This window comes from Nannospalax galili, unplaced genomic scaffold (assembly GCF_000622305.1).
Source record: "Nannospalax galili isolate Female #2095 unplaced genomic scaffold, S.galili_v1.0 scaffold91, whole genome shotgun sequence".
Taxonomy (NCBI): Eukaryota; Metazoa; Chordata; class Mammalia; order Rodentia; family Spalacidae; genus Nannospalax; species Nannospalax galili.
The window spans coordinates 446,921-462,502 of record NW_008332583.1 but is presented as its reverse complement, the minus strand read 5'-3'; the positions used below and the strand labels follow the sequence as shown (position 1 = coordinate 462,502).

Genomic DNA, 15,582 nt, shown 5'->3' with positions numbered 1-15,582 from the left:
TCCTACCCCCTCCACCCCATTGAAGATCAGCTTCTACCTCAGACTCTGGCAGAGCAACTCTTAGCTGACTTTCCTTTATACTTTCAGGTAACTGACAAACTGATTTTTCTTTTCTTTTCTTTTCTTTTTTTTTAACAAATGGATTCTTAGTGAACTAGCTTATCACACATAACTATTCTGAAAGTTTGTGCAGCCTCTCTCCTGTTATGTATAAGAAACTGCTTCAAAAGGAGCTGTGAGAAGCATCTGGCTTGAGAGAACAGGAAGCCTGTGTGGCAGATGTCAGAGGAATGCTCACTGAGCAGTAGGCATCTCTCCAGACAGACCATTTCCATTGGGTTGGCTTCCTGTGTGTTCAGATTTGGTGTCCTCATCTGTAGAATAGGGTGTGGCTGCTGGGGGGCAGCCACGGGACCTGAATGGATTACTTGGAACTGAAAAAAGACCAGGGGACTCCTGCAGTTTTATTTCTTTACTCATTTCTTCATCTATTCATGAGTGCCAACTCTGTTTTCATATTCATTCTCATTAGAGCTACAGTTGGATATTTACAGAACAGTGAATAATAATGAAGAGGCTAGAATATAGCAGTTAAGATACAATAACCAGGATAACAGTACCATCATAATATGCATTGAGAGATAAAGGTGCCTCTTGAGAAAGTAGGGGAGTACCAGCATTCCTGAGATAACTCCCCAGTAGGAGTTCCTGTATAAACTATCTCATGAGACAAGGCTCTCTAGGCATACACGTCCAAGGTTTGGCTAAATTTACCAAGCCTATTTTTAAAGCCATAAGAACACTATTTCACAACCCCTTCAATAGGGTCTGTCATGAAGACTTAGGAAGTACAGCAAGCAAGGCATAGCACAATTGCTAGAACAAAAGACAGCAATCCACACACATTGGCTGCCAGTGTTCCCATTATGAATAAAAACAAACTTTACTATGAAAATCCAGCTTCCCCTTGCTAACAGAAAGTAGGTCCTGGGATTGCACACACTTCTTCTCCAAGCCTAGAGCCCTCCTTCCTGCCATTTTGCCCTGCCCCTAAGCACTTAGACTCAACTAACTTCCCTTCCATCTAAACTTCAGTTAAGTATCACCACCCCGGGAGCCTCGTTGGGTCCCCTGGACTGGCTTAAAGCCACTGAAAAATCTCATCTCAACACTCAATGCCCTTTGTCTGAACAGATCATCCAGGTGCCTCCTCTCCACAGACCAAAGCCCCTGGGTGCAGAAGCCATCTCCCTGCTGCTTGTGGTAGAATCTGTAACCTGCAGTACCTGGCAATAGGTGAACAAATACATGCTCTCATGAAGCACAGATTGGGAACATAGACCTAAGGAAGGCCCAGATCTACCTGGTTCTGACTTTGGAAGAAAGCCAGCACAGGTGTGTGAAGAAGCACAGGGATGGCCTGGCTGAAAATGTCTGGATGGGGGCCTCCTATAGAGCTTTTCCAGGAGAGTCCAGAAGCCAGAGGGATGCCTGGCATCCTTGTTACATGTCCTTATGGCTTTTCCAGACTCTAGGCATGGCCTCTCTAGGCATGAACCCTCTGGGCATGATCCCTCTAGGCATGACCCCTCTAGGGATGAACCCTCTGGCATGACCTCTCTAGACATTATCCCTCTAGGCATAACCCCTCTAGGCATGACCTCTCTGGGCATGACTCCTCTGGCAGGACCCCTCTGGGCATGACCCCTCTGGCAGGACCCCTCTGGGCATGACCCCTCTGGCATGGCCTCTCTAGGCATGGCCTCTCTGGGCATGACTCCTCTGGCAGGACCCCTCTGGGCATGACCCCTCTGGCATGGCCTCTCTAGGCATGGCCTCTCTGGGCCACTGGATTTTTTCTTCCTCAGAGAAAATGCAGTGGTAGAAGGTTCAGTGATGCTGTGGGGTTTTCTCTATTTGTCAAGAGTCTTGCTTTCCTCTGGTAAAATAGATGAGCATTACTTTCTAGGAGAGCAGGATTAGTTTACAGACAAATAGCCCTTTTAAGAATTTAGTAAGGTCCCTCCTTCGCTTCTTTCCTTCCTTCCTCACATAACACATGTTTATTGAATATTTACCATAAATCAAATGCTCAGTAATAAAGTGTAAAAAACAGAATCCCTGTCCATGCTCTCTGCCTAGTGGGAGAGGAACATAGAATACAGGCTCACAATCAATAGGGCAACCCCAGATGGTAGGAAGGCCATTATAGCAATAAAGCAAGATGATGGGTAGAGAGCGACAGGTGGGGATATGTCCTTCAGATTAGGTGACTGAGGGAGGCCCTTCAGCTGGGGAGACATTTGAGCTGAAGCCTCAATGAAGACAGGAAGCTGGATATGGACAAGAAAGGGATTAAAAGGTACCAGGTGTGGTAGGAGTGGGTAGATTATTTTCTAGAAAGAAAGAGGCCAGTAGGTATGATGACAGCAAAGAAACAGGAGAGGTTTTGCAGTGATGTCTTTGTGGTTATGTCCTTGTGAGGCATTTCCGGGGGTTGGCCACAGCCCTGTGTGTTAGAAGATGCCGTCGGAGGAATGTTTACACAGAGAACAGACATGCTCTGATTTATGTTTGAAGTAGATTTACAGTTGCCCTGAAGAAAAAAAATGAATTCTTACATGTCGTGTTTCAAACGCAACTTGAAAATAGCGTGATTAATCCCCCAGATGCTGGTGAGACACTGGAAACATGGGTGACATTATATTTGCTAAGAATCAAAGGCATTTTTCCCCTATCCCAAAATGGTAAGTATATTTAACCAACTATGATCAGAGTTGTGTATTTAAGGTAATATTAATAACTGAAAAATTGGATAGTTACAGCTCCGAAGGCTCTTTACAAGGCAATTATTTTGGGTGGCTTAAAGAAGATTGTGTTTTGTTCTGTTTGCATAAGTGATTACTGTTTATTTCATTATAAACCTGGCATATATATGGGATTTCTCTTCCAGCAAGAGTTCTGTTAGGCTCTCCACCCTAAGCACTCACAGCACTATTTATTTTCTGAAGAATAAGAGCAAGCAATGCCAAAAGATGACCAAACAAATGTTGGCTGGATTTTTGAGAGAGCCAATGAAACCTGCATCAGGACTGTTTCTAGGTCTTTGAAACTTACTTTAAATATTTAGATTTTAAAAATCAACTTTATTAACTAAAATTGTCAATTTATAATTTTAATCTTTATTGATTTATTTTTATGTTATGTGTAAGTGTTTTGCCTGCATGTATCTAAGCGTACCTACCACTCATGTGCAAACCCATAGAGGCCAAAAGACGGCATCAGATCCACAGGAACTGGAGTTACAGATGGTTGTTCTGGGTGCTGCGAATCAAACCTGTGACTTCAGCAAGAGCAGCCAGTGCCCTTAAGCCCTGAGCCAACTCTCCAACCCCTAGAAGTTGAATTTTTACAGCTTGAGTATTAGCAACACTTGTAGTCGCCAGTTACATTCAAGCATATAAGTATATGTGTCCCTGTTACCACATTTGAGCCTCACATAGAAACGTTATGAGGTTGGCACCTTTCTTTTTTCCATTTTTCTGATGAGAAAACTGAGGCTCCAAAAGATGTGGGATTAGCTGGGCATATCGCTCAGTGGTAGAGCACGTGAGGCCCTCAGTTTGACACTCAACAGACAAAAACGATATGAGACTTGTCACAAAGACAGTGATTAGTGGAGCCACTTTACACTGCCTTTTAATTTAATGCAAAGAAAGATGCAAAAAGATAATTTTCCAATGGGCAAAAAATGGAAACAAATGGTAGTTCTGGCCGAAAGCACACCGGCACTTTGGAAACAACAAATCTTTGACTGGTGAGATGCTGGAATACTTGTCCCCATGTTGCCCGTGAATGACAGTAGATGATAACAGGGCGAAGGATCACCATGTTGGACAAAATACAGGCCCATGAAGCAGCCCAGCTGTGAACTCCTTGAAGTCCAATTCTTATTTGCATTTTCAGTATTAGAGACCAAAATAATGAAGTTTAATAAAATTTAACCTTTTGGGACTTAAGAAACTTACTGATAATCTGATATATTAATAAAACATGAACCTGAGAAATTAGCATAAAATATTCAAAATGCTCACCAATGGGCTACTTAGAAAATTATTGTATTATCCTCATTCTGTAGCTGTAGAGAGCAGCCTGTGCAACATGATAATGCTTGCATTGTGTATTTATACATATCCTGTGACTGTTGAATAGACTATGATACACCTTTCTTTAAAAGTAAGCTATGTTTCAGTCATATCTTGGGTAATAAAAGTCTATCAGCCAAGAAATGGTACAGTTAGTAAAATGTTTGCTGCACAAGCATGAAGACCTGAGATTAATCCTCAAAAGTCATGAAAAGAAGCCAGGTGTTGGGGCTGGAAAGATGGCTCAGCTGTTAAGCACACTGGCTGCTCTTGCGGAGGACCTGGGTTGAATTCCCACCTACATGGTGGCTAGCAACTGTCCATAACTCCAGTTCCAGGGGACCTGACACCTTCTTACCTCTACAGGCATTGCATGACACAGCACACTGGCTGCTCTTGCGGAGGACCTGGGTTGAATTCCCACCTACATGGTCAGTTCCAGGGGACCTGACACCTTCTTACCTCTACAGGCATTGCATGACACGGGTGCATTTATACACAGGCAGGCAATACACTGATACACATAAAATAAAAGTAATAAATATTTTTTAAAGGCAGGTATGGTAGTACAAGCTTGTAAATCCCAGTGCTGTGGAGCCAGAGACAGGTGGACCCCTGGGGCTTGCTGACCAGTCAGCTTAGCCAAAGTGGCAAGATCCAGCCTAATGAGAGACCCTGTCTCAAAATCATGTGGATGGTATTGCTGAGAAATGATATCCAAGGTTGATCTCTGAACTCCACATCCAATGCACACACAGGCACACACACCCATACACACACACATGGTCACCTATACATGGGAACATATATACACATATGCACATACATGCACATATATACACACAAAGTAGACTAATGACCCTTTTTTTTTTCAATTTTTAGGTTGCTAATGCATGGAAATGAATCGTTATATTTTTCTCCTTTAAATATATCTGTACTCTTTTCACTGAATTCATGAATCAAATTATTTTACCTAAATTTATAAAAAAGAGCAACCAAGAGAAATTCTGTACCTTCTTTCATGCTATCTCCGTGACTTTGAATGCAACAAATATTTCTTCGTCGAATCCTTTGGACGGTTTACTGATGAAGCATGTCTATAGCAACTAAATAAAATGGGCATATACTCAGTCATCAGCTGAAAGTTTAAGACTTTTTATAGCCCTCTTTGGGAATGTTCTTCCCCATGATTCACTTGGGTAGAGTACCACAGTTTAAACAGGACCAACAGAAGATGTATTTTGCCTCATATACATGGGTAACCTAACCTAGTTATGTATTTTACTTTGACAATGAAGAAGCCATCTGAATTTTCTATTACCCAAACTCTATTTGAAGTATCCAAAATTAATAAATCATAGCTGGTAAGCACACAAATGCCTCTTTGCAAGCTGCGGTAAGGTTTTTATAGTCTTACTGTTCTAAGTGAAACTCCAGGCCATGGCCAGGTCTCTGCAGAGCCATTCCTTTTTAATTGCCTGGGAGCTTATGTTTTCAAGATGCAAATGTATGTGTGTGTGCAATAAAATCTGGAAAGCTCTTTATTATCAGCACAGTGTCTTTCAATAAATTGTATAAATATTTTTCTGGACTTAAGGACAGGAGCTATGTGCTGAGGAGGGCGGGGAGTGATAGGAATCTTTCAGCTTCACATATGTGAATACAACTAATCATGTAGAAAAAAAGAGTGTTTGTAGAAACCTTGACTACATTTTCGAAAATGTCCTTAATCCCCTGAGGGAGGAAAACGTATCTTCACCCACAGTTAAGAGAACAGAAAGCCATGGAAACTTCCTTCTATGGTGAAAATAAACTTCAATACATCAATGCATAAACAAATCAGGGACAAATGTCCTTGTGTTGAAAAGAGAAGCATTTTTGTCTTTCACTTAGTTTTTCTCCTTTTCAAAGAAAATCTTTATAGTGAAAGTATGCTATTGTTGCAAGCCTTGGGGATGAGACTGCTTTGGTATAATCAAGGTTAGGCCCAAATACTTGATGTAATCAAGGTTGGGCCCAAATGCTGTAGAAAATGATTCTGTCTGCCTAAACCATACCAAGAAGATAAGAAAGCTGTACAGCATCCTTTAGTTCTGACGATGGAGAGTGGGTACCATCACCTCCATGTTTGCTGGACTCAACGAACATCATCCTTTAGTTCTGACGATGGAGAGTGGGTACCATCACCTCCATGTTTGCTGGACTCAACGAACATCATCCTTTAGTTCTGACGATGGAGAGTGGGTACCATCACCTCCATGTTTGCTGGACTCAACGAACATCATCCTTTAGTTCTGACGATGGAGAGTGGGTACCATCACCTCCATGTTTGCTGGACTCAACGAACATCATCCTTTAGTTCTGACGATGGAGAGTGGGTACCATCACCTCCATGTTTGCTGGTCTCAGCGAACCTCATCCTTTAGGTCTGACAGGTGGGGTGTGGGTACCATCACCTCCATGTTTACTGGCTTCAGTAGGAGCAAGCAGCTTCACCCTGAGTCTCTGCTGGAAGGATGTTGGTACTAGATTGTTTTATATTCTTCCTGTTTTTCATTGGATAGAGCCTAGCAATGACTCTTCCCAGAAGTATCTGAAGTATACAAGTCCTCATAAACTGCAGTGAGTGAGTCTTGCATTTCAGGTAACATGTCCATTTCCCTATGATAGATGGGGTCTTAAGTTTTTTTTCTATCTTAAGCAACCTCAACTAGCTGCTGGAGAGTTTCCAGTTCTTCCCATAGTAGGTGTATTTACTAGGTCTATGCTCAAACTTGACCTTGAACTCTCTGGCCATTTCCACCCAAAATAAATCCTAACCTAAGATTCTCTGGAGGTAGATTCTCCCAAGACTTTGACCATGGCATAAAAAGATATCTTTTGAAGTATAGATGGCATCAGAAATAACCTTGCTTCAATCTTTAGAATCAGCATGAAATGGTCACGGTCCCCATACTCTCTTGAGATTATATGTTGGTAAGTCTCCCCATTCTACATAAAAGTATAATAAGACAAGGATAAGCACTGTTACCAAGGCTGCAGTTTGAAATGAGAAAACATGTAAAAGCATTTGGCATTATGTCTGGCTTGCACTGGACTCAGTAAATGTCCACTGGAGACTGACATCCAGTCAGGCCAGATATGAAGTCACCACCAGCTTCCCAAGTACAAAGCTTCAGAGACAGTAAGAAAGGCAAAAGCAACAGGTTAAGATTTGTCCTTTTCAACCTTCTAGATCAGCTCCACTCTTCTTCTCTGGAAGTCACGGGCTTCCTGGTCGCCAGCCTCTAATGATGGCAAATGAGTTCAATGAATCCATATGAACAAGGACTTGAGCATCATGGAGAACATGATATAGTAGTTTGAAAGAGTTAAAAATGGGCTTTGGACCATAACTAAAACAAGATGGGCAGAGATGGGATCAGGAACTCTGGGCTCATCTTTGTGTCAGCAGAGTGATGGCTAATGAATCCTCCAAGATGACTGGGCTCCAACTTTATTGTCTGTAAAGTGGGGAGGGGCACTGAGGATAGCAAACTGAGATGTAGTGTGTGAAAGTGCTATGTAAACTCAGGGTGGTGCAGTAATTTATACTGTGAATCATATTAGCAGAGTAAGTCAGTGTGTGTGCCTGTGTGCAAATGCAACCCAAATGACTCATACACATATATACACACATATGGCTAGCAAAAAGACAGAAAAAACATAAAACCATAAACTAGCCAATATTTCACACTAGGGGGAGAGGGGGAAAATGGAATCAAACAAAGTCAGGGCAGCAGAATTTAGAGCAGGCCTATAGGGAATGATCAAGTGAAGGTGATCACTTTCCTGACCGGCCAGTTGCCCTCTGGTCCTCCTCTTGCACTTTCTTCTGGCTCTCAGACAACTGGATGGCAGCAGCTTGCATCCCCCCTCCTGAGACTACCCACTTTGCCCTAGGCTGGATCATTGCTCTTAGAGTCTGGCATCACTGCCTTTCACTGAACCACCCAGTCATGGATTGTTAAGACTTTTAGGCCTGTTTGCACCCAGTCTGCTAAAAGGCTGCCAGGAATCTCCAAAGCCTTATCAGAGGACCATAGTGGTTCAGTGCTACCTAAAACTGGGTCTGTGCTGTATTTTTACAAAATGCCTCATTTTCTATACAGAATCTCACTCTTAGGATCACAATTTCAGTTCCTTCTCTGCTTGGTTCTAAGGTAGGTATCATAATAACCAGGTAAGATTTGTAAACTAGGAAGCTTTTCAGATTTTGTATTGGTCAGTGAGCAGAGAATCAACTACCATTGCTGGGTACCTCCTGCCTAAACCACATGCTTCAAGGAAGTAGCACAATGAATCCTATTCAGCATGAACTCTCCCCATTAGGTGAGCTGTTTGCCATTAAATGAGATGGCACAGTTGGCTTGATCATCATAAGACAAGTATTCAGCTGAAAATTTAAGAATGCTGTAATCTTTTAAGCAGGCAGGCAGAAGGATGCAGTCTTCCCAATCTACTTGTGTTTGAGGCTCATCTGTGTCTTCCATGAACCATATGACCTCGGCCTAGCTCACTGCTCACTTCAAGGCTCAGTTTCCCCATCTTTGCAATAGTGATAGTAACAGTACTTTTCTAAGCACTAAGTGAGACATAAGTAGGTCTAGAATCAAGCACACTGCTTGGATGTAGAAAAATGCCAGGAGTTGTTATTACACAGCTATTATTATTTACATGTGTGTACATATAGTTTTTTCATATGTCAGGGGGACAAATGTGGGGTACATGTGTGTGCACGCATGTGGAAGCCCAAGATTGATATTGGGAGTCTGCTTGAATTGCTCTTCATCTTACTCACTGAGGAAGAATTTCTCAGTGGAATCCATAGTTTGCTGCACAGGCTGATCTAACTAGCCCCTCATTACAGGGATCCTAGCTCTGTCTCCCAAGCACTGGAATTATAGGTGGACAGCCATACCCACCTCATATTTTATATAGGTGCTGATGATCTGAGTTCTGGTCCTGTGCTTGCGTGGCAAGCGCCTAATCCACTAGCATCTCCCTAGCCCACAAACACTGTTATTATTAAAGCAATACCAACTTTCCCTTCTCTAGCCCCTTAAAGAGATACTTACCATTAGCTTTCTTCCAGTTCCTCCAAACAGAACTCAAACCCTTGCATGTGTGGTGCTTTCTTTAGTTTAACCAGAGCACATTAATAATGAACTGTTCCAAATAGTTCTACATATGCACTGGCAATATTTTTTTAAAAGAGAAAAACTACTCTAAAATGGAATCCTTTTATTAATAGCCAAAATGCAGTAAACCCAGCAAAATTCAATTACCCTTTGATGGGATCAGGTCAGCCAAGAAGGGATTGTACATTTGAAATCAACAAATTGGATTTGGTGACTTTTGCAACCTCAGCAATTGCTTCCTGACTCCTTCACAAGATCAGAGGTGGAAACGGCAGCTTGTGGATTCCTAGCTGCTGTGCACTATCTCTAGGGAATAGCTCTTGGCCCTTGTTCAGCTTCTAAATTAATGACATTTGCTTATAAAGCTATTGAAGCTGTGAAATATATGCCAATAATAAACACTCCTTTTCTGAATAACATACATAAACACAGGTGCATATATATGTATATATGTGTGTATACACATGTTCATGTTACTTAAAAGAACCTGCATACACACGTATGTCTGTGGAGAAATATGCAGCATTCAATGGGATGAATTGTTATGCCTTGACAGTTCTGAACTGACACCTTCCTTGATGAATTACCTTCACCTCTTTCTTTAGAATAGGCACTCATTTAGAAACTCACTTCCGATTCCCCTTTCTTCTGATTCCACGCCAGTGAGAGAGCTGATGGGACAAACACACGGCTATCAATCATTGGCATTAACAAGCACAATAGAGTTTACATTTTTGTTTTTACTTCTTTCTACGGACAAGCACAATGAACAATTCCTTTAATTTAACCCAATGACTCAGCAATAGAGAAAATGCTGTTAGAAGATGGCACAGGGGAAAAAGGGAAATTTCGTTATTCCCCTCTTCCAGCTGCCCCTGTGCACTAACATCATGGCCCAGGTGGTGTGTGTTAGAGGAGGGAACTGGTTTGGTGTTTTGTTTCTGTTTTAAATGTTGTTTATCCTAAGAAAATATTTTCAATCTCCATCTTCAAATTAAGACCAACGTGACCCTCATGGCCCCTCAGGGGCCCCTGGCTGCTTCTCTTTCTGTACTATCCAACTCCTCTTCTACCATCTGCCAGCTTTCCCAACATGCTGCCTTCCCCTACGTGTTGGGCTCCTACTTATGCAAGAACTCCATACATGTTCTTCCTTACGTATTTTCTAATAGGTTTTTTTAAATTTAATTCACTTACCAAGTGATCCACCATTTAAAATGTAAAATGGGTGACTGGAAAGATGGTTCAGCAGTTAAGGGCACTGGCCACTCTTGCAGAGGACCAGAGGAGTTTGGTTTTCAGCATCCACATGGTAGCTAACAGCCCTCTATAACTCTAGTTCCAGGGAATTTAACTCCCTCTTCTGACCTGCGTGGGCATTGCACGAAATGGGTGCACTTACATACATGCAGGCAATACACTCATACACATAAAATAATAAAAAATTTTTAAAATATTAAAATGTACAGTGTAGTTGTATAATGCCCATATTTTCATAGCTGAAGGTTATATATCCATCACTACAATCAGTTCTAGAACCATGTCATGACCTCCAAGACAAATCCTGGGCCACTTTGCCATCATACCCAGTTCTCCATCCCCGGCTATAATGTAACATCAAGCTGATTTTTGACTCCATATTTGTTTGTCCTGAATATTTCATATAAATGAAATCAAGCCGTGCACGGTTGTTTGCACCTGGCTTCTTTCATTTAGGCAAATGCTTTCAAGATTTATCTATGGTGTAGCAACTATTAGACTTTTATTCCTTTTTATTGGCAAATAAGAGTCAACCCTATGAATATACCACATATCCATCACTTTATGGACATTTGGGTGGTTTCCAATTTTTGCCTATTAAGAACAATGTTCCATGAGCCTTCTTGTGCCAGCTTTTGCATAAACAGATGCAATCATTTCCCTTGGGTATGTATTTAGGAGTAGAGTTGCTGGAACCTATGGTAAGTGTATGTTTCACCATTTGGAGAACTGCCTGACAGTTTTCCAAAGTAGCTGTTCCACTGTCTGTTCCCACTAGTGGTTATGAAGTTCAGTTTCTCTACATCATGTCAATGTCTGTTGTCATAATCTTTTCGAGGTATGGCCATCAGAGTGGATGTGAGGTAGGATCTCACTTTTCTTTCTTAGCTTTTGATCTGGATAATTCCTGGTCATTTCTAAAGCTGTAGCTTAAATGCAAATTCCACGGGAAGCTTTCCTTGACCACAGTACCCCCACACTAGGTTGGGACTCCCTGCAGAATCACTTTTCTCTTTAGCTCTGAATGTCAATGTGAGCAGAGATGATCCCATCTCTTTTCCTTACCCCATCCACAGCATCTACCCGGTGTGTGAACTTTAAATTTGCTTCTCAAAAATGTTAAATGAATGACAGATTAAAAGGAGAAAAAGTAAATCGTGTCTTTGAGCCTCGTCTCAGAACTGACAAGACAACTTTTTTAGCCTGTTTCCACAGTCCCACAGAGTAGAGTACCGATGTCTGTTACTGTCTCTGCCAAGGGCAAGGAAGGGGGTCCACAGCAGTCATAACGAATGTTTCCAGATGCCTTGTAATAATGAAACTTCACTCCTTTCGATTTACTAAGGAAAAGACTCTTCCAGAAACTAAATCAAGTAGACAGTATAAATTCCTTTAAGTCAAGGATTCAAATAAAAGATTATGTTTATAAAAACTAAAGAACTGAAGGGAACTAGATTTTCCTGCTTCCACTGCCAGTGAGGGAGCAGAGGAGCATCCATCACTGTCCCAAGTCATTCTGGTGCCAGTGGCCGAGGGATTCCCATTCAGAAGCATTTATCCTAGATGATACTTTCATTATTCAGCATAAACAAGTTAATATAGAAATTTTGAAAAACACTCTGGAGTCAGACATAAATTTAAATCTCTTGCCCAACAGAACTATGTGTCTTAAGACAAATTATTTAATCGTTCTAAGTCTCCATTTCTTCATTTGTAAGCAATAGGGACAACAGAGAATTTACATTATAGAGTCGTTGTGGGCATTTGGTTAAATAATGTTCTCAAAACACAGTATCTGACACAGAAGAAATACTACAGCAGATTAGTTCTATTACTGTTAATATTATATCATTATCATTACTACTTCAAGTGGAAGAGCATGTGCACAATAAATAATTTGAAAAGGATTACATTTTGCTTAGTGAGGAAAAAAGTCTGCCTCATAAACATTAGTCACTGTTAGTTATTTCTATAGAAAAGTTATCAAGTGATACTTTAGTGATGTAAACAAGCCCTGTTCACGTAGGTTTCCAGGTGTCTCCCTAACAGTCATTTCTGAAGAATTGTGGTTTCTGTATCAAGTTACATTTACTACTTGGTTGTAGTTCACACCATGATCTGTTATAGGACATGGAAGCCATTTCCCATGGTAGCAAGAGTTGAGCAGAAAGTACAGTGCAGCATTTTGTCTCTGTCAAGTAATATATTGTGCCTGAATGCTATCCTGATAGAACTTACAGTCTAAAAGTTCTCAAAGTTCAATCACATTAGGCTATGACAGAACGAAGACTTCTTCATTTACTCACAGAGATGGGCTACTTCACTGCTGAGGAAGCAACAGAGACAGGAAAATAAAAATCAGTAGGCAAGCACTGTCATCCAGGCAGTTTTGCCTGGTAGCAAACACAAGTGACATGGAGCCAATGAGATTTAAAATGTCCAAATGTCTACTTGTGTGGGCAGCAGAAGGTCTCAAAGGAGGGCTGGAGCTGCTATTAGGAGGCCAGGGAGACAGCCAGGGAAAGTGCAACAGGCGGGGTAGTCAGTGGAAGACACTGAGGCAGCCAGACAGTCCGTACTTGGCATAACAGCCTGGGCAAGCAGGCCATGTGGTTGGAGAGGAAGACCGAGCCATGAGGAAAGAGGCTGGAAGCAGAGCCAGGGCCCAGCCCAGGAGAGGCTCAGCAGGAAGCTGTCCTTTCCAGTTCTCCTTCCCCTTCTCTCCTCTCCTTGACTCATTGTGTCCACTGCATACATATGTCCGCGTGGCCTGCTAGAAGTGTGTGGCTTTCTCAGTGACTTTCCAGAAGGGGTCCTCCACACTGGTCTGCTTTGCTTTGAAGACGTAGCAGAGCATCCCGGTCTCTCCCACAGCACTTAACGTGTCTTCTTGCCTCTGGTTTAGGTTGCACCAGGTGACCTTCGAGGTGCCCACCTGTGAGGGGAAGGGAAGGCAGAAGCTGGCGCTGATCGGAGACTCCTCGTCCTCTGCTGAGTTCTTCGTCACCGTCGCTGTCTTCGCCTTCCTCTACTCTTTGGCTGCCACCGTCGTTTACATATTCTTCCAGAACAAGTACCGGGAAAACAACCGGGGCCCACTCATTGTAAGTACTTTCTTTTGAAATAATGTTCGTTTTGTTCTTTTCATCCAAATCTCTGGGCTCTACCACAGAAGCAGAATGCGGCCTGTCTCTGGTGTCCTGAATTGGACCTGGCAGAAACCACCTTGAAATAAAGATGAAAGCACAATCGGGAGAGTGTCGAGACCTGTTGGAGTTTACTAACTCATTTCCTGTTGGGCAGCTCATTAGACAGCATGATTTGTGCTGTTTTGAAATGTCCTCATTTTAAGACAACCTAGGCATCAAACTGGTTGATGATCAAACCAGTTAGATTATCTCTTTCCCCTCCTCTCCACTCCTCAAACTGGTTGGTTTGAAGATGACCTCTCTCCTCTCCCCTGCCCTTGCCTCCCCTCCTCTCCCTTCCCCTCCCTCCCCCTCCCTCCTCTCTCCTCTCTCTCCTTGCTCCTCTCTCTCCAATTTCAACCTCCCCACCCCACCACTGTTTTCCTTTGTCTTTTTCAATGACTCAAGGACTCTTGTAAGTGAAACAATACAGCCCAGCATATCCAAAAACAGGTATACATACACCTAAGGGGATACAAAAATTCTCAGGGAGATACATGGGCATGGGTAATGCTAAGGAGAAAAAAATTTAAATTTCACAACTTTTTCATGTATATTTGCTTAAAGTCTATCTTCCTGAGAATAATCTGCATCTGAATAATACCTTCGTTTTCTAAATCACTGTTAGTGTTCTGTTACTATAATAAAATGCCTGATATAATTAACTTATAAAGAGAAAAAGGTTTTTTTGCTTACGGTTTTCGGAATTCCAGCTTGTGATCGGGAAGACCCATTGTTCTCAGGCTTCAGGTGGGGGTGCCAAAGAGCAATGTTGGGGAGCATGTGGTGGAACAAACTACTCTTGACCAGGAAGCCAAATAGAAGGAAGGGCTCAGCGTCCTACGATCCCCTTGAAAAGCATACCCCACAGAAACCTGAGGACTTCCTATAAAGCTCTATCCCCCCAGTATTCCCCTCTCTCCTCAGATTGCTACCCTGGGAACTAATCCTTTAATGCACAGTCCTTGGGGGACACTGAACATCCAAACAATAGCAACTCCTTATTCACAGAAGGAAACAGCTTTCCTTACCACTCCAAATCTTGCTGTACAGAATCTTTGCATGATACTAGGCATCCAGGGAACAGAAAAGGAACCATTTGACATATTACTATTGGTGCTGACAAAAATGAGTTTAATGCCTGGGTAATATACTTTTTTGGATATGAGATGACCTAATTTTCTACTATCAATAAAATTAAAATTCTTAACCTGCTTGTCAGTTGGTAGATCATTCAAAAAATCTTTCTGATGATAGATTGCTGTGTGACCCAAGGTATATAAGTCAGTAATAAAAAAAATTAATGATACCTCTCTAGGAAACTCCATCTCTCACCTGCTCTTTAGGGCAAGCACTTTTCTCAACATGGACATCCAGAGAATGAGGGTGGGAAGGAAGTTCATGAACAATCATCCAAGTCTAGAAACATCTAGAAATATTTAATCTGTCCAACGATATTTGGGAGCTAATTGAAAAAAAAAAAAAACTCATCCATGTAAGAGACATAAATCTGCAATAAATTTTTCCTTTTTAGGTTAATAATTACTTATTAAATAATTACATATTAAGTATATGATACATTTTGTTGTCTTTGACAAGTGTGCATTAATAATACTTGTAATGATCACCCAACCACAAAGAAATTTGTAATACTAAACCTGTAGGGTCATAGGTAATTAAAAAGTAATTTAAATTTGTATATTTTTTGTTGCAAAGAAATATAACAGGGTGATCAATAAAATGCTTTCAAAAATATTACATGAAACTTTAATTCTTTGAGAAAAGTATAGTGGAAATATAAGTTCAAAG

General features: G+C 41.6%; 1 protein-coding gene across 2 annotated transcripts in view; it reads left to right on the top strand.

The window, feature by feature from the left end:
- The window catches only part of Synpr (synaptoporin), a 371,499-nt gene that overhangs the window by 287,174 nt on the left and 68,743 nt on the right, over window positions 1–15,582 (top strand). For both annotated transcript variants that reach the window (XM_008827500.3, XM_008827501.3), the window contains one exon: window positions 13,491–13,689. In XM_008827500.3, the coding sequence (XP_008825722.1) occupies window positions 13,491–13,689 (199 nt within the window). The remainder of the gene's footprint in view (window positions 1–13,490; window positions 13,690–15,582) is intronic.